This window comes from Sciurus carolinensis, chromosome 1 (genome assembly GCF_902686445.1).
Source record: "Sciurus carolinensis chromosome 1, mSciCar1.2, whole genome shotgun sequence".
In the NCBI taxonomy this organism is placed as follows: Eukaryota; Metazoa; Chordata; class Mammalia; order Rodentia; family Sciuridae; genus Sciurus; species Sciurus carolinensis.
The window spans coordinates 189,236,069-189,255,079 of NC_062213.1; the positions used below are offsets into that span (position 1 = coordinate 189,236,069).

The window sequence follows — 19,011 nt, forward strand, 5'->3', positions numbered from 1 at the left end:
ACCTTCCTAAAAGATAATCCCTTGATTTGGCCAGTCTATAAATAATTGCTCTAGCTCATTGTATTTTTATACATTTATTATCCGTGTGTAAATTAAGCTTGATACACAGAATCATTTTATGGTTAGGTACCAGGAAAATCAGGAAACACTAAGAGCTTCATGGTAAAGTTATTTTTTTTGCTTTGATATTGGAGGTACCTTTGAGGTAAATATGGTATAGTAGAGGGAGCACAGACCTGGAGTCTGAAGACCAGAGTATGAATTTCAAGTTGGGAAAGTTACATTCCCATCCTGGGCCATAGTTAATCTGTCGTCCTACACAAGAAACTAATAGTCGTTCTGGCTCAGCGAATGGGTTATTGGGAAACAGAAAGGACCAGACTTTTCACTTTGTATGATTGAATTCTGAAATGTGTACATTATGTATTACCTAGTTTTTAAAAAATACTGAAGATTTTATAGTAAATTAAAACAACATTTTACAAACACAGAGTAATCCTACTTCTCTTTAAATATAATCTAGTTCTATTCAACATATAGTTCTCCAGCAAATTAAATTAATATGACTCTAAACTCCAGTGCTTTTATTGAAATTCCATAATGCTTTAATTTTTCCTCAACTTCATGTGTTGATAAATTAGGACAGCATAGTTTTTAATTCAGCAAACATTTATTGAAAACCTACTATGTACCAATAATTATTGCCAAATTGTATTTGTAATGATTTTCTAGACATAGTCCTCACTCAGGACTGAAAGTTCTGTGAAGAATTTGACCTGAATGTGTTCCTGCCCCCCCAGGTCAGTGATTCTCAACTTTAGGGGGCATAAGAATCACCTGGGGATCTTCTTAAAAATGGAGATTCTAAGACTTCACTCCCAGAAATTCTGATTCAAGTAGGTCTGGGATGGACTCAAGAATATGCATTTTTAAAAAACTTCCCCAGAGGATTCTAACATAGGTACCCTAGTGGTGTCAGGAGTACAACCAACAGTTAGGCAGGGGGTGGCATTTTATGTCAGTAGTAGCATGCACTTGGTAGAAGGAACCTTGGATTAGAAGCAGAAGACCTAGGTTTTTTCTTGTCTCTTTCTACCACTCATCAGTTGTATTATCCTAAGAAGATCATTATACTTCCTTTTTAGAATATGAGATTGGTTTAGATGACCTCTTCTTAAACTTATATTTGAATTTGTAAATTTCAGTTTCAGTCATTCTCACTTTTGGTCCATATTCCACCAGCATCTGTTTCATCTACAAAATTAATTGCATACATGCTGCATAAGGTCACTGAACTAGAATAGAAGAATGCAAAGGGTATATAAGATGTGGGTTCTTCCCTAAAGGGCCTGCTCTAACAGGATTTACAGTCTAGTGTAGGGCATAGGCACACCTGATAGTATAAGAGAGGTTGTGCTTATCCTTATGAGCTGCAGAAATGAACCACTGAGATAAGAGCAGAAATGAAAGATGGGGTAGTTAAGGAAGATGTCACAATGTCAAGCTGTGGGATTGTATCAGGCTGTAAAGGAAGTTATACAGCAAAGGGGGGTGGTAAGTGTGAGTGATTCTCCACACCTAAGAGACCAGAAGGTATTTCATTATCCCGCCATTGTACATGGTCACTTTATAATGTCATGATGGTGATAGCATTTCTATACCTACCCCCTGATTAAAATAATGTTTTGTCTTTTAACAGGAGTGTGACCAGGTGCATGTGGAAGATGTGGCTTCTGATGACAATGGCCAAGACTTGAGGTGATAAATACAATGATATTTTGAACACCAGTACACCTGTTATGTGCAAGATACTGTCTGGGTTCAGAGGAAAAGAAAGATGAAAAAATTTCAGTCTATTAGAGGAGACAGAAACAAGCATAGTTAACAATGACATACAGTTTGAGAGAATGGCAGTAGAAAATGTGATGGAGAACAGAGAAGAAATTCTGATGGGGTGAGAGAAACAGTTGGTGCCAACAGTGGAAAGGCCTTCTCAGTGGAGTTTTATTTGAATAGGACCTTAAGAGTGGGTAACAGTGATGGAATGAGGAAACAGCATTACAGAGTAAAGGATATACTACTCTCTGCAAAGATTATGAGACAGGAGAAAGTGTGCTTCCAGACTGTGTAGTTTAGGTGCAAATAAACATCAAATATTTTAAGTTTCTTCAGGGAAACTTAACTTCAGGAGCCTGGTGTTGTCAGGAGTATCCCTTTAGAAAGACATTTTTAGCCATTCTATTATAGCAAAAACTAAACCAGGGAAGTCTCAGTGGCAGAATGCATGCTCAGTCTCCTTATTCCTCTCTTGGTTACTGTTTTCTGGCTTAGGAATCATAGCTAAGAATTATCCAAAAATTTATCTACTTTATATTTAAAGACTTAGAAAAAAGAACTCTTGCATCTTTTCATGTTCATTTGTTTTAAGTTTTCTCCTTTTTCTTAGGTAGAATATTCTTTCCTGTGAACTATCCTAAAATTAAGTATCCCTTCTGTGATTTCTCAAATACATGGCAGAAGTAGAAATATCTATCACCTTAGTAAGGACCTAATATAGAGCTGAGAAGCTTGAGAGATTTCACTTTGAGAAGCAGCATCCACTTGTGCATATTATGCATTGTACAGCCATGAGGGCATCACTCTTACAAGACTTTATTAGTCTTTTTAAGAAAAAGAATGAGGGACTGGGGTTGTGGCTCAGTGGTAGAGTGCTTGCCTAGCATGTGTGAGGCACTGGGTTCGATTCTCAGCACTGCATGTAAATAAATGAAAAAAATAAATAAATAAAGGTCCATCAACAACTAAAAAATATATTTAAAAAAAATTAAAAAACATGTTTGTTAGTCAAGCAACTTATAATCTACTTTGAATCCCACATTTTTCCTTTTGTACATGTGGCTACCAATAATTACATATTTTATGTCTTGATAACTTTAATTTTTTAATATAGAATCTCACATTTAATATAGTGAATGCTATTTTGACTTTTGATTGAGCCAAATTATCTTGAATTCTGCCACTCATTTTTAAATCTTTACTTATGAAATATTAGTTCTTCCCAGTTTATATAACTGTATTAATTATCTGCTACATAATAAATTACCCCCAGAATTAGTAGCATGAAACAACTGGCCAAGTACAGTGGTACCCACCTTAATCCCAGTGACTTGTGAGGCCAAGGCAGAAGGATAGCAAATTCAAGGCCAGCCTCAGCAACTTAGCAAGATACTGTCTTAAAATTAAAAGGGGCTGGAAGTGTAGCTCAGTAATAGAGCATCCCTGGTTTCAATCTCTAATACCACAAAAGAAAACAAAAATTAACTGTTTATTATCTCACAGTTTCTGTATGTCAGGAACTTGAAAGCAGCTTTCCTAGGTAGTTCTTAGGGTCTCTGGAAACTAGGTGTAAGCTGGAGCTTCCATCATCTAAGGACTTGACAGAAGCTAAAGGGCCTGTTTTAAGTCTCAGATATAGCCAATGACAGGAGGTTGTGGTTCTTCATGGGGAAGTATCCTCACATGACAGCAGGCTTTTTCCAGAACAAGTACTACAAGAAAGAGCAAAAGAAGCCTAGTCTCTGTAGCCTGACACTCACTTTTACCACCTTCTATTTGCATTCTAATTATAGTCGGTACCCAAGGGGAACAGAATTAGAAGAAAGGAGTATCAAGGAAATTGTGGACTTAATTAATTAATTTATTTATTAATTTAAATAAATTTTTTAGTTGTAGGTGGACACAATGCCTTTATTTTTATGTGGTGCTAAGAATCAAAACCAGGGCCTCACCCATGCTAGGCAAATGTACTCAACACTGAGCCACAACCCCAACCTGTGGACATGTTTTAAAGCAGCCAATAGATCACTGAAGAAAACCATCTGCCATTATTAGCATTTTGGGTTATTTCCTTCCATTATTTTAACATTTGTCTTTTTTATATAGTTGTATTCATCAATTTTGTATTTCACTTTTTTTCATTCTGTAGTATTCTCTGACATTAATGAAAAAAGATGCTGTATCTCAAGCCAACCTCTAGGAGATACTGGTGCTTGAGTTTTTGTACTTTTCTTTTCCTTTCTCTCTCTTTTTTTTTTTTTTTTGAGAGGACGTGGGAGTCGGGTGCTAGGTATTGAACCCAGGGCCTTATGTGTGCTAAGCTGTTGCTTTTTTTTTTTTTTTTTTTCCCCTTTAATTGAACCCAGGGTGTTCTACTACTAAACCACATCCCTAGCCCTTTATGTTTTGAGACAGGGTCTCACTAAGTTGCTGAGGCTTGAACTTGTGATCCTCCTGCCTCAGCCTCCTGAGTCACTGGATTACAGAAATGTGCCACTGGGCCTATTAATGAACTGCGCCATACTCAGTTCTCAGGCCTTTCTTTGATGGAAGTAATAGGATTGAAACAGAAGACTAATTAAAGGTAGAACCCTGACATACAAAGGTTAGTGAGAAAATGCTTAAAACCACAGCTTTATTTATCAGATATTAGGAATAAGAGAATCTCAGATAGCACTCAACCAAAAACATCATGCTGTATATATTTTAATTTTCATTATCCTCTCTTTGCAGCAACTATAGTTTCTCAACAGATGGCTTCAGTGGCTCAGGAGGCAGTGGTAGCCATGGTTCCTCTGTGGGTGTCCAGGGAGGTGTGGATTGGATGAGAAAACTGGCTTTCCGCTACCGAAAAGTGAGAGAAATTTATGATAAGCATAAAAGCAACGTGGGTGGTAAGTGTGGCATACAATCAGTCTAATTCTGTTTCTTCCTGATTTCCTACTTTCCTTTCCAAGGATTCCTTAGATAACCCTGGCAACTGCTTATTAATTTATTCCATAGCCGCTTGTTAACTCTGTATTTGAAAAAACACAGATGTGATTGAAACCCTTTGGGGAAGAAGCTCGATACTTCTAATGGACATTAGACTAAATGGTAGAATAATAAAGAAAGCTCTGCATTTCTAATTTCTCTTGTCATAACTTTGGAAAGTTCTCTTGTTCTCTTTAGATGACGTTTTAAAGGAAATGATTTATGTAGATTATGTTTAATGACATGTTTTTATTCTTGAGTCACAACCATTGTCAATATTATTTAATAGGGTGCCAGATTTTGGAGGACTGATTTCTATAACCATCAGGACAAGTCAAGTAGAATAGTTACTATGTTTGTAGTGAATGAAAAACTAGGTCTCGGATTACAGGTTGGCAATTTTAATATGTTGTAATTTGAAAGACCTTGGAAATTATTTCTACCCAAAAATATTTTAAATGTCATGTGTAACTATGCCTAAAAATCTATTTTTTGAAATTGATTAATCATAAATTGTTCAAATTAGAAGGGACATTAGAGATCTAATCTAAATACCTCATTTGGAAGATGAGAAATTAACATTCATCGTAGAGGCAGTAAGGGGAGGGAACAGCATATCTATGATCACATAGCAACTTAGTCGCCATACCACATCCCTACTTTTGGTCTAGTACACTTTGTGCCATTTCTTTTTGAGCAAGGTACCTTTTATGAGGAAAATATTTAAACCTATGAACCATCCCCCACCAGAGTACACACATAAAAATGTTGCATGATGTTTCAGGAATTACATACACTGGAGTGTTATGTTAATTTTTCATCACTATGACAAAACACCTGAGAAAATCAGCTTAAAGGAGGAAAGATTATTTTGGCTCATAGTTTCAGAGGTTTCAATCCATGGTTGACTGGTTCCATTATTTCTGGGCTTTGTGGTGTGACAGTACATTATTGCAGAAGGTCATGGAGGAGCAAAGCTGCTCACTTTAGGATGGCCAGGAAGCAGAGACAGAGAGGTAGGCACTGGGGACAAGATATAGTCCCCAAGGGCACACCCCCCAAGAATCTACTCCCTTCAACAAGAAATCACCTCCCAGTTTCCACCACTTCCCAATATGTCATTCAGCTATAAATCCACCAATGGATTAATCCATTAATGAGGTCAGAACCATCATGATTCAATCACTTCCCAACAGTCCTACTTCTTTTCTTTTTTCTTTTTTTGATACAGAGAATTGAACCCAGGGGTGCTTAACTACTGAACCACATCCTCAACCCTCTTTTGCATTTTATTTAGAGACAGGGTCTCACTAAATTGCTTAGGGTCTTGCTGAGTTGCTGAGGCTGGCTTTGAACTTGTAATCCTCCTGCCTCAGCCTCCCAAGCCACTGGGATCGCAGGCATGTGCCTCCGCGCCCAGCACAGCCCCACTTCTAACACTACTGCACCAGGACCATGCCTTCAGCACATGAGCTTTTGGAGGACATTCCAGATTAAAACCACAGTAGGTATATTCCTCCAGTCAAGAGCCTTCTTCCTACACTGTGTTGCCTTACAGAATGGTGAAAGTAGAAACAGCTTTGAAGTTCATTTTGGTTCATTCCTGTTACACCCCTCCTAATTCCACATGAAAATTATGGGCTTCCAAATTTTAGAAATCTAATTTTCTCTTTTCAGATATCCTTTTTTATTATGTGTTCTCATGACACAACCATGCTTTTTATTTTGGCAACTCCTCAAGTCTTTTTACTTCTCTTCTTTTACATGCATTAGCCTTTGTTTTGTTAGTTTTCATATGCAACTTAAGTCTATGATCTTTTCCTTGTCCTAGTACCAAGACTTAGTTTCCTGAAGAAAGTGTTGCAGTCCTCTATCAGAGTTCCCTGAGCCGTCTTTGGAGAACAGAAGTGTGTGTTTTGTTACAGCATAATTTAACAAAAGTGCCATATCATATTCTTAGTTAAGTATATGGTACTGGTTTTGTTGCTTTGTTTTATCCAAAATGTTAAATGAAAGAGTCATCTAATTCTAGGCTTGCATTATGAAACCATCAATTTGAAAATAAATTATACTCCTAGTACTCTTCACAAAATGCCTTCTGTTTTATGGAGTATTGTTAACAGAACACAGGATTATTATTATTATTTTTTTAACCTTCACTACAGAAAATTCTGAACCAGACTAGCTGTTTGCATATTGTAACTCAGGTGTCTAATGAAGTGCTTCTATCATATGAGTTCTGTTTTGTTTTAATTATACAGTCTTAGTGTTTTAGTTTCTTACTAACAGCAGTTATTTCAGAAATGAGTGAAGTACAGAAAAATTGTTATTCAACCTGGAGTCCTGACTGCCATGTTCTGAGGTAGATGGACTTGAAATCACCATGGAGTCGTGGTGTTGGAAAGACTGCCTGAGACCATAAACTCTTAACTTGCTGTGTAATCTTAGCAGGCTGTCTTTGCCCATTGGACTTTACTTTTTTAAAGAGATTAGAAATGCTGAAAACTCTTCCAGCTGTAATGCTCATTTCTCCTTTGGTTCTTTATATCCTCCTGTTCTAAAGCATGCTACTCAAGTGTGGTCTTCCAATCTGCAGATTATAGAGTTGGTGATGAAAAAAGGAACTTGTACCATAATCTGATTGTGCTGTTTCTACCAGCTGATCTTGTTATTGTGCTCCCTAATAAAACATTTTGATGAAGAAAGTCAAAATGGCATTTTGAGTAGCAGTACTCTAAGGTTTCCCCAAGAAGAGAAATATATTGTTCAGGGCTTTACACTATTTCTAAATTAAATTTGTAAGTTGCTTTTTGAGTATCAAAAAGTATATGATGTCAAATGATAAATATGTCTACTTTTGTTTCCAAAGGCCTCCTCAGTCCCCAGAGAAAGGAAGCACTACAGAGATTAAGAGCAGAAATTGAAGTTTTAACTGATTCCTGGTTAGGAACTGCATTAAAATCCTTACTTCTCATCCAATCCAGGTATGGAAATGATTCTTTTCAGTCTCATCCTCTCAGAGAGACACTTTTCTATCCTTCCATATAACCCTAAAATAAGGCTTGGGGTAGGGGTGAGGTGTGTTTAAATGATTCAGGGAAGTACTTAGGTGGGAGGCAAGGTCTTTTTATGTTAACAGCATACCCTAGAGGGTTTTTTTTTATTGTTGTTGCTGTCATTGTTTTTTAAGAATTTAACCTTTATTTTTTATTTATTTGTTTCTATGTGGTGTCAAGGATCAAACCCTTGACCTGTGCTAGGCAAGCACTGTACTACTGAGCTATTACCCTGGCTCACACCCTAGAGTTTTAAGAGAACATTTTTCTGTCCCGTTGGTTTTGTTCACAAACTAAAACTCAGTAATCTATAATCTCCAGCCCAGGAAATGAATCAAAGAATATCGTTAGGAGACTTATCACAAATATCCTACATACAGAAAGTTCTAAGAAATGTACCTGGACCCACTCAAGAAGGAAAGAAATTCAAAAGAAAAAGGATACATTAAGCAGATTAGGGAGATATCAACTTGAAGCTTAAGACTAGGAAATAAATGCAGCCATATTTATACCAATATGCTATTGTTCCTTCTCTCAAAGCAGTGATTCCAAATCTACCACCAAATAAACAGTCACTGAGGGGTCAATATCTGGTGAAAGTAAAGGACTCATGGAATTAATATTTTCTAGACTCTGAGTAGCTATTGTGAAAAGCAAAGAGAACTTAAATCATTTCATTTATGGGCTAACTTATATTCAGACTAAATAGAACAGTAAGTGAGAACTCTGTTGTTAATTTGTTTTGTAAAGTATGGTATTGGTGACTTGAGTTAGTATTTGCTAACAAGTTGCAGTGAACTACAGCATGGTCAGCAGGGAAATAAGTCATGAATTAAGTTGCTGTGCTTTGTTTACTGAGAGACCAATATATATATATATATATTATCTTTGCCCTTTGATTATAGAAAATAAGACCTGAACTGAGCACAGTGATGCATGCCTGCAATCCCAGCTACTTGGGAGGCTGAGGTAGGAGGATTACAAGTTCAAGGGCAGCCTTAGCAACACAGGCAACCCTGTCTCAAAAAATTAAAAGGGCTGGGGGTGAGCTCAGTGTTAAAGCACCCCTGAATTCAGTCCCCAGTATCAAAGGAAAAGAAGACCTGACGTATTAAGAGTAATAACTAAACATTGGTACTAAATGATAATACCAGTCCCTTTGAGATTAATTTTTAATAGTTAGATCCTAAAAAGTTGGCACATATAAATTATTGCTCCCCAGTTGGTTTAGTTTCACCTTTTTTTTTTTTTTTTTTTTTTCTTTTCTTTTCCTTCTTGTTCCCTTATAGAAAGAATTGTGTGAATGTTCTGATCACAACCACCCAGCTGGTTCCAGCCCTGGCCAAGGTTCTCCTATATGGACTAGGAGAAATATTTCCTATTGAAAACATCTATAGTGCTACCAAAATTGGTATGGTTTCTATTCTCTTTCTCGTCACTGGCCTTACAATAAAACTTTCTACTATTTGTATATTATTTACCAACTCCTTTGTGAGAAACTTTGTATATAATATCCATACAGCAGTTGTCTGGCATTTTCAGTGAGGAAGTTGAGGCTTGTCAGTTATATTGCTTACTCAAGAACTCACAGCTAATAATTTACGTGAATATGCTTCTTTCTTTTGTCATATTTGAAAGAACATAATTTCTAGCTTACAAATTATGTATTTTTTTATCCATCCATCGTTTCAAGTTTCTCTTTTTCACAGGGAGTATACAGTACAATAGAAGAAGCACTGGATTAAAAATCAAGGACTAAAGTGTATACTTAAATATGGTTAAAATCCCTCACACCCAGTAGGATGACTGTTACCAAAAAACAGAAAATAACAAGTCTTGAAAAGTATGTGGAAAAATTTAAACTGGGGTGCACTCTTGGTGAGACTGTAAAATGATTCAACTACTGTGGAAAGCAGTATGATGGTTCCTCAAAAAAATTAAAAATAGGACTAACATGTGAGGCAGCAGTCCCACTTCTGGGTAAATATGCAAAAGAATTGATGCTAAGCTTCTTGAGTTGTGTCCAAATATCCAGAAGCAGGGTCTCAAAAAGATATTTACAAACTCATTTTCATGGCAGCATTATTCATAATAGCCAAGAAGAAGAAGCAAACCAGTGTTCCATCAGTGGATGAATAGATAGGCAAAATGTGTTGTGACTGTAATAATTGAACTATTACTCAGCCTAAAAGGAAAAGGAATCCTGTCACATGCTGCAATTTGGATAAATCTTGAAGCTATTATGTTAAGTAAAATAAGACAGTCACAAAAAGAAAATATAGGGCTGGGGATATAGCTCAGTTGATAGGGTGCCTGCCTTGCATGCACAAGGCCCTAGGTTCAATCCCCAGCACCACAAGGAAAAAAAAAAATTATATATATATAATATATATATAAATTCCATTTATATGTGGTACCTAGGGTAGTAAAATTCTTAAAACAGTAAAACATTGTTATTATTAGGGATTGGGGGAGGAAGGAAATAGGGAGTAGAATAGAATTTTAGAGTAGAATAGAATTTTAGTTTTGCATGATGGAAAGTTCTGGAGGTCTGTTGCACAACAATGTGCACTAACTACCTTTAAAAAATGACTAAGTTGTGAATTTTATGTGTTTGTGTGCTGCAATCTAAAAAAGTGTTAAAGGTTAAATTAGTAAATTCTATGGTGTTTTTGTGTTTTGGTTTTTGGCAATACTGAGGATTGAGCCAAGGGAGAAATTTTAGGTTATTATTTTTTTTTAAGAGATGGGTTCTCACTATGTTGCACATATTTTACTACAGTTTTTTAAAAAGAAAGTGAAAAAGAAGGACTAGGATTCAAGTCTGGTTCCTCCACTTACTAGCTTTTACTATAAGCAAATTGTCATATTTCTAGATATTATTTTCTCATATAAAATGAGAATTTATAAGGGAAGTAATAAAAATGAAATGCTAGATTTTCAGTAAGTACTTACTGAAGGAATTGACACTATGTTTACATAAATCAGCTTGTGCAGCTGAGAGGGTAGCAGACCTTCCCACTCCACTTGTGTGTTGCACATGGTCTGTGGAAAGAGTAGTGACAACCATCCCATTTCCCCATCCCTTTTGGTCTTTGTATGTGATTCCTTCTTCCCTATTATAGTAAAGGAAAAGTCTCAGGAGTTTAAAGATGAGTTGTGAAGCTGGGTGGGGTGGTGGCACATGCCTGTAATCCAAGAGGTTTAGGAGACTGAGGCAGGAGGATGGAGAGTTCAAAACCAGCCTCAACAACTCAGTGAGACCCTAAGCAACTTAGCAAGACTCTGTCTCTAAATAAAATATAAAAGGACAGGGGATGTGGCTCAGTGGTTAAGCCCCCCTGGGTTCAATCCCCAGTTCCTAAAAAAAAAAAAAAGATGAGTTGTGGTGATTTATTTTTTAATCTACTACACACCTGTGGATCAACTTTCTCCATTAAAAAAAAATCTAATTTTTTTAATATTACAGAATCTGAAAGCTATAAGTAAATCTTATCAAATCCTATTGACATTTCTTCTGCCTCTCCTTCAAAAATGTATGATCACAGGCTGGGGATATAGCTCAGTTGGTAGAATGCTTGCCTTCCAAGCTTCAGGCCCTGAGTTCAATCCCCAGCACCGCAAAAAAAAAAAAAAAAAAATACGATCACCTTTTACATGCCAGGCATTGTTCTAGACCTAGGGGGAATACAACAATGAGGGAGTATGGGGGGAGAAAATTCCTGGTGTATTGGGAGGAGGCAGTCAGGAAACAAGTAAGTAAAACATAACAGATAGTAATGAATACTATGGGGAAAAAAATTAAGAAAGAAGGTAGGGTTATAATTTTGTTTTAGTTGTCATTTATTTTTTTGTGGTGCTGGGGATCAAACCCAGTGCTCTACCACTGACCTACATTCCCAGGCCAAGGGCCATATTTTAAATAATACTAGGGAAGGCCTGTCAACAGGTAGATATCTTTTGAACAGAGACCTGAAAGAGATGATGTTTTAGAGAACAGCCAACCAAGAAGAGGAAATGAAAAGTGGAAAAGGTTGGCAACATGTTCAAAGAAGTGCAAGGGAGAAAAGAATAGTAAGAAATAGATCAGAGAAGTTGAAGGAAACAGCAGGGAGATTCTGTAGGGCCTTGTTGAATAAAATGCTGTTGTAAGGTTTTGAGAAGAGTGACATGATTGGACTCGTACTTTAAACAGATTAGTCTTGCTGCTGTGCAGGGTCTTGAGACAAATAGCTAGGAGACAAGTTAGGAGGTTACTATAATAATTCTGCCTGTGATCATGTTTGGCTTGGACCAGGTGATAGCAATGGAGGCTGAGAACGAGTCAGTTCAATTCCAGATAGATTAAAATTTAACATGAGCTGAGTGTGGTGGCTCACACCTGTAATCCCAGTGGCTCGGGAGGCTGAAACAGGAGGATTGGGAGCTCAAAGCCAGCCTTAGCAATGGCGACATGCTAAGCAACTCAGTGAGACCCTGTCTCTCAAAAATACAAAAATAGGACTGGGGATGTGGCTCAGTGGTTGAGCACCCCTGAGTTCAATGTCCTGTACCAAAAACAAAATTTAACATGAGCATGGTGTGGTAACTCATGCCTGTAATCCCAATAACTCAGGAGGCTAAGGCAGGAGGATCCCAAGTTCAAATCCAGCCTCAGGGATTTAGCAAGACCCGAAGTAATTTAGTGAGACCCTGTGTCAAATAAAAAAATAAAAAGGGTTAGGGATGTAGCTCAGTGGTGCTCCTGGGTTCAGTGCCCAGTACCCCCCACCAAAAAAAAAAAAAAAAAATGGAAAGCAAAACTTGATTTTTCAGGAAGAAATATAGAAGAGTATCTGTAATATCTTTTACAAAAGTCAAGAGGTACAAAAGGGGGAAAAAGAAGAACATTTTGACTGCATGAAGCTTTTAATTTTTTATACAGTGAGACAACCAGACAAGTCACAGACTGGGAGAGAAGATATTTGTAACACATTTAATTGGCAATTGATACATAAAATCCATAAGGAACTCCTGCAAATCAATAAATGACAAATAATTTTGCCTGTACAAAAATAGGCAAAACTCTTAAAACAGATAGTTTGTAGTAAAAGAAAAACAAGCTGTCAGTAAACTTATGAAAAATTCCTTAGCCTCACCAATTAAGCTACAGATTAAGGAAATGTAATTTAAAATGTGGTGCATTTCTCATCTGTCAGACAAAAATTTAAATGACAAGCTTTGTGAAAGTAATGTAAGTCTTACTCTGCAGGTGTGATTAAAAATGTATATAATCTCTTTTGGAGAACAGTTTGTTAATATCTAGTACAGTTTGAGATGTGCATGATCATATGACTATGCGATTTCACTTATATAACTGTTTTCACACTGCAAGCAGAGTTGAATAGTTGTAACAGAGACCATATGACCTGCAAAATCTGAAATATTTATCCTGACTCTGCAGAAAGTTTCCTGACCCTTGGACTTAAGTAATTCTCACATGCATAATGAGATATTTGCAAGGATTATTCAGCCTTATTTATAATGGAAAATAATTAATTTTGAACCTGTCCATATACAGAAAATAGGTAAATAGAAATATTCAAACAATAAATAGTATTTTGCAAAAGTAAATGAACTAGGGCTGGAGATGTGGTTCAGCGGTAGGCCCCCCTTGCCTAGCACAAGTGAGGCTCTAGATTTAGTTCCCAGAGTTTGGTGAATGAACTGAATTAGAACTTCAATAACACCTGTGAAGTATGACAAGATTAGTGTGAAAAACATTGTTGAACACAAAAAACACATTGCAGACAGATAATGTAGAGTATGTGACATTTATATCAAGGTTTTTAAATGTTTGCATTTTAGTGGTGCAATGTAAATTCTAAGTAAATCTATAATATCTTATTCTAATCTAAAGCAACTGTGGGATGTTAAGGGCTTTTGTTGTGGTGGGTTTTTGTTTGTTTGTTTTTTTGTTTTTTTGTTTTTTTTTTTTTTATACTGGGGATTAAACCCAGGAGCATTTTACTGTTTAGCTAAGTCCCAGTCCATTTTGAAACAAACTGTCACTAAGTTGCTGAGGCTGACCTGGAACATGCAATCCTCCTGCCTTGGCCTTGTAAATTATTGGAGTTACAGGCTTACGCCACCATGCCAGGCTTTTGGTTTTGGTACTGGGGATTGAACCCAAGGACACTGAACTACCAGTCCTTTGTATTTTTTTGAGACAAGTTCTTGCTGCGTTGCTAAAGGTCTTGCCTCAAACTTTCGATTCTTCTGCTTCATCCTCCCAACTCACTTGGATTGCAGGTGTTGTTGAAGTGTTAAGATTTGACAAAGCTGGGCTGGGATCGTGGCTCAGTGGTAGAACCCTTGCCTTGCGTGTGTGAGGCACTGGGTTCAATCCTCAGCATCATATATAAATAAATAAAGGTATTGTGTCCATCTACAACTTAAAAAATATTTTTTAAATTAAAAAAAATATTTGACCAAACTGAGTTTTTAGTAGGTAGTTTAGTTACTGCCTACACCCACTACTATGGTTTTTTAATTCTCCATACTTTTTCATATGGTTGAATATTCTATTTATAAGGGACTGGGTAGTGGGGAAATGGACCTGAAGGCTCCCTTCAGATATAGCCAATGTTGCTGCTACTTGATTGTGCACTTCATAAGAACCCAGAGCATTCATTGTGACCTCTCATGCCTGAAAGGTAGATTTTCTGTAGTCCTTATTACACTGAATCCTGACACCCACAGGCTCATCAGACTAATGGAAACAATTTTATTCTCTATGACAGTAACTGTTCTTATTTGGTGGTTTTCCTCAGTCTCAGTTCACCCCCAGCTAACTTACAGAGCTGCAGTGGAATCTATTACCATGGTAACTGCAGTGGGAGGTTCAAGGCTTTCCTTCACAGAACTATGAAATGGGAGCAAGATGTTTTTTCAGTATCTCCAAAATGATTAGAAAATTATGATTCTCTTAATGGTCATTCTGTGATCTTGGACATTATGGAGAATTCTCAGATTCATTCTGGAAATGCCAAAGTGTTTTTGATAGAGAAAACCCAGGAACTAATATTCTCCAACAGTTTGGTTGATCTTACAGTTCACCATGTTCAGTTACTGGACTTGTGTTAAACTGACTAGCCTCTTTCCTCCTGGACAGAAAAGCTCATGCCCAGGATTGTTCTGAGAATGAAAACACAAGTATTTTACCAACTTTGTTGGAGTCGTTTTATTCATGTATGTAGCTACATACTTTACGTGGAGTTAATAAGTCTCTTAGTCTCATAATCCTTTTAGAGGGAACTTTCAAGAGGATATTTCATCCTTCATCAGTGCATGCCAGGACTGTGAAAATGTCTCTGGGTCCTTAACCCTAAATATGAGGTTTGTTTTACTAGTTCTTAGGAGAAAATCTGAAATCGGACTCAAGTTCTCTTCTATAGACAGATTGCATTAGATCATGGGTCTGGAGACTTGACCAGTCCCTGATTTGTAAAGGTGTAATGGTTCTGTTCAACACATTGACTGTGATAAGTATTCATTATTAGTTGGATTGTTTACTGTTTCAACTAAATCACGGCTCAATACATGGACTACAGTCCTCCATGAATCATGTGTGAAATTAATATGCATTTACTCAACAAACAACAATTGAATGTTTCTGCGGAATGTAAGACATGACTGGGCTATAATGAAATATTAGCACTAAAAGCACGTAAGTGCTCTAAAACAAGACTTATATTATAAAGGCTGAAACCCAGAGTGTATTAGTGTCTTGTCCAGGAGACCATCCATCTGTTTTGAGGTGCCACATAGGCTTGTAGATGCTCAGATGAAGCAATCAGGACTTCTGAGTACAGAGGTATATATTCTTAAATCAGTCTTTGTTACGTATTACAGTCATTTTCCAGCAGGTGGCAGTCACATGTCTTGAGGAGGAAGCCCCTTTATCTTTTGACAGGAATCCTGGTGCTAAGTGTTTCTGAATCTGGCAAGAACAAAGAATGAGAAGGCTAATGGAGTAGGATGATGAAGGAAGCAAAGTTAGGACCTTACTTAACTGAAGCAGGCAGAAGCACAGAAATAAAGTACAAGAGATAATAAAGAAAGAGCAAGAAGGGATTTAATTTCCTTTCATTTATACACAGAAAATATCTTTCCCACGGTGTTATCATGTGTGCATGTTTTAGATGTTGGTTCCAGATGGAATTTGAATTTCGATACACCCAATTGTTTCTTAGAACTATCTGCAGTAGATTTCTATCACTTACTTCCCAAGGTCAATTATAGTGATGCAATATCTCAGTTGCAGCCAGAAAGTATAGTAAGTGAGGAAATTCCGGATGTGGCAAATGTAGCTGTCATGTTACTTGTTAACTTTTCTGTTTTACTCTGGAGCTCCTCTGACAAGATCTATGACCAGGACCATTTCTGAAAAATTAAGAGTTGGAAGGAAATGACTTTTTTGTCTGTCATTTATTTTTAAAGAAATCAAGGCCTTATGATTTAACTTTTATTTCTTATAAAAAACCATTCATCATGCTGGGTGCAGTAGTACACACATGTAATCCCAGCAGCACAGGATCCTGAGGCAGGAGGATCACAAGTTCAAGGCCAGCCTCAGCAACTTAGCGAAACCGTGTCTCAGAATTACACTTTGGATGGTGTAGAGGAAAAGGGCAGGAGGGAGTGGGGGAAGGATAGTAGAATGAGACAGTATTCCTCTATGTATATGTATGATTACATGAGTGGTGTGGATCTACATTGTGGTCAACCATAGAAATGAAATGTTGTGTCCCATTTGTGTACAGTGAATCAAAATGCAGTCTGTAAAAATTTTTAAAAATTAAATTGAAAAAAGAGCACTGGGTATATAGCTCAGAGATAAAGCGCCCCTGGGTTCAATCCCAGTACCCAAAAAAAAAAAAAAAAAACATACATACATGTGTCATTCATCATGGCACAATAACCAGAACTGGGAGTTGGATTTCAAATCCCAATTCTAGCTACTAGCTTGTTTGTAATCTGAGGCAAGTCACCAAACCTACAAAGTTCCATGATTACCTGAAAAGTAGGGAATGATACCCATCGTACAGGAGATGTACAGGAAGAGAGTTGTGGTATTCACAGCAATCACACAGCCTAGACCCATCTCTTCCCGTTTTTATAAAGTCCTTTACATTAAGATCTTAGGACCTTCACCCTCAATGTAAAGGTTAAAATAAGTTGCTGTTGTGATGGTGCTGGTGGTTGTAATGCCAGTTTCACATTCTTTGGACAGAGGGGCCTACTAGATCTCTGGCTTCTACCCCTAACTCCCACCAAACAAACTGCACTGCTGCTTAGTCTGTCTAAGCACTGACAGGTGAATGGAGCAGCAAATTCTGTCCTTTGGTACGGGAAAAAAAGATAGGAAAAAATATCCTAATAGGAAATTTCTTCTTCTCATCAGGTAAGGAGAGTTGCTTTGAGAGAATTGTGTCAAGATTTGGAAAGAAAGTCACATATGTAGTGATTGGAGATGGACGAGATGAAGAGATTGCAGCCAAACAGGTAACTGATTAAAAAAAATAGTCTACATAGTTATGCATGGAACAATTAGAAAAATGGTAAAACTACAGAATTGGGGCTGGGTTGTGGCTCAGTGGTAGAGTGCTTGCCTGGCATGTGTGAGGCCCTGGGTTCTATCCTCAGCACCACATAAAAATAAATAAATAAAATAAATATATTATGTCCATCTATAACTAAAAAATATTTTTAAAAAACTATAAAACTGTAGCAATCTATTGTGTATTAGTACTTTACTCTAAAGAAAGAGAAAGACAATCATTTTTTTCCTCAAAGGGAATTTTCCCTCTAAATTGGTAGATCTTCTTCCCACTCCTTCCTGCCACACAAGAATTTTAAAAGCTTCCAGACCTGTTACAGGGATCCCATCACTAAACCTGAGATGGGCCCCATCTTCCATCTTCATCTGAGAAGGCACATCAGACTTGATTGCAAAAAGGCAAATCATTCTGACTTCTCCAGACTTCAGAATCTCAAAAAATAAACAAACAAAAATGGTACAATCAATTTGGAGTTGCTTTTGTAGAGAAAGTCCTTCCTGCTTTTAAGCCCCAAAAAGTTTGTATTCACAAACTTTACAGTACAGGTCCCAACGCCATGTCATCCTTCTTTTTTCTTTAGTTTTTGGTTTTGTTTTGGGTTTTTCCAGTTACAGGAGATTGAACCCAGGGGTGCTCTACCTCCAAGCTACGTCCTCAACCCTTTTTTTTTTTTTTTTTAATTTGAGACGGGGTCCCACTAAGTCATCTAGACTGGTATTGAACTTGTGATCCTCCTGCCTCAGTTCTCAAGTCACTAGGATTACAGGCTTGTGCCGCTGGCTTCATTATGTTTTCACTTGACACATTATTAGCTATTCAGGAACCTTTGCTTTTTCGCATATGTTGTCACTGAAGCTTTCATTCTAAAGTACTTCTTGTTCCCCTCTTTGGGGAAGACACCACTGAGTGAAAGTGTCAGTACTTCTCAGTCTGTAAAAGAGAGCTGGGGAGAAGGACGAGTCATTAGCAGAGCTGAAATCTCAAGGCTCGTGTCTGTAATCATCTACCATAAAATGTAGGAGCTGGGGATGTAGCTCAATGTTAGAGTGCTTGCCTAGCATGCACAAGGCTTCAAGTTCATCCCCAGCACCACAAAAAAAGAATAAAATAAAATTAGATATACCCACTGGAAATGCTTTAGTGCTTCACCCAATCCAACCTCTACCCTGTAAATGATCTTTACCACAGCCTGACAGAAAACTCTGGTCCCTGCATGCATAAATACCCAAGGGTGAAGACACCGATTCCCAGGTAGTCTGTTCCATTGTGGGGTCATTGAAGCTGTTAGGGTGTTCCTCCTTCCATTGGACAAAAGTTTCTATTTTTTGGTGGGGGAGGATACAGGGGTTTGAATTCAGGGGCACTCAGTCACCGAACCACATCCCCAGCCCTATTTTGTATTTTATTTAGAGACAGGGTCTCATTGGGTTGCTTAGTGCTTCGCTTTTGCTGAGTCTGGCTTTGAACTCTTCTCGATCCTCCTGCTTCAGCCTCCCAAGCCACGGAGATTACAGGCATGCGCCACCACACCCAGAAAAAGTTCC

The 19,011-nt window shown here is 37.4% G+C and overlaps 1 protein-coding gene across 3 annotated transcripts in view; it reads left to right on the plus strand.

Moving 5' to 3' along the window:
- The window catches only part of Eya3 (EYA transcriptional coactivator and phosphatase 3), a 99,971-nt gene that overhangs the window by 76,855 nt on the left and 4,105 nt on the right, over nucleotides 1-19,011 (plus strand). For all 3 annotated transcript variants that reach the window (XM_047554031.1, XM_047554046.1, XM_047554038.1), the window contains 5 exons: nucleotides 1,700-1,758; nucleotides 4,570-4,730; nucleotides 7,679-7,793; nucleotides 9,155-9,276; nucleotides 17,311-17,411. In XM_047554031.1, the coding sequence (XP_047409987.1) occupies nucleotides 1,700-1,758; nucleotides 4,570-4,730; nucleotides 7,679-7,793; nucleotides 9,155-9,276; nucleotides 17,311-17,411 (558 nt within the window). The remainder of the gene's footprint in view (nucleotides 1-1,699; nucleotides 1,759-4,569; nucleotides 4,731-7,678; nucleotides 7,794-9,154; nucleotides 9,277-17,310; nucleotides 17,412-19,011) is intronic.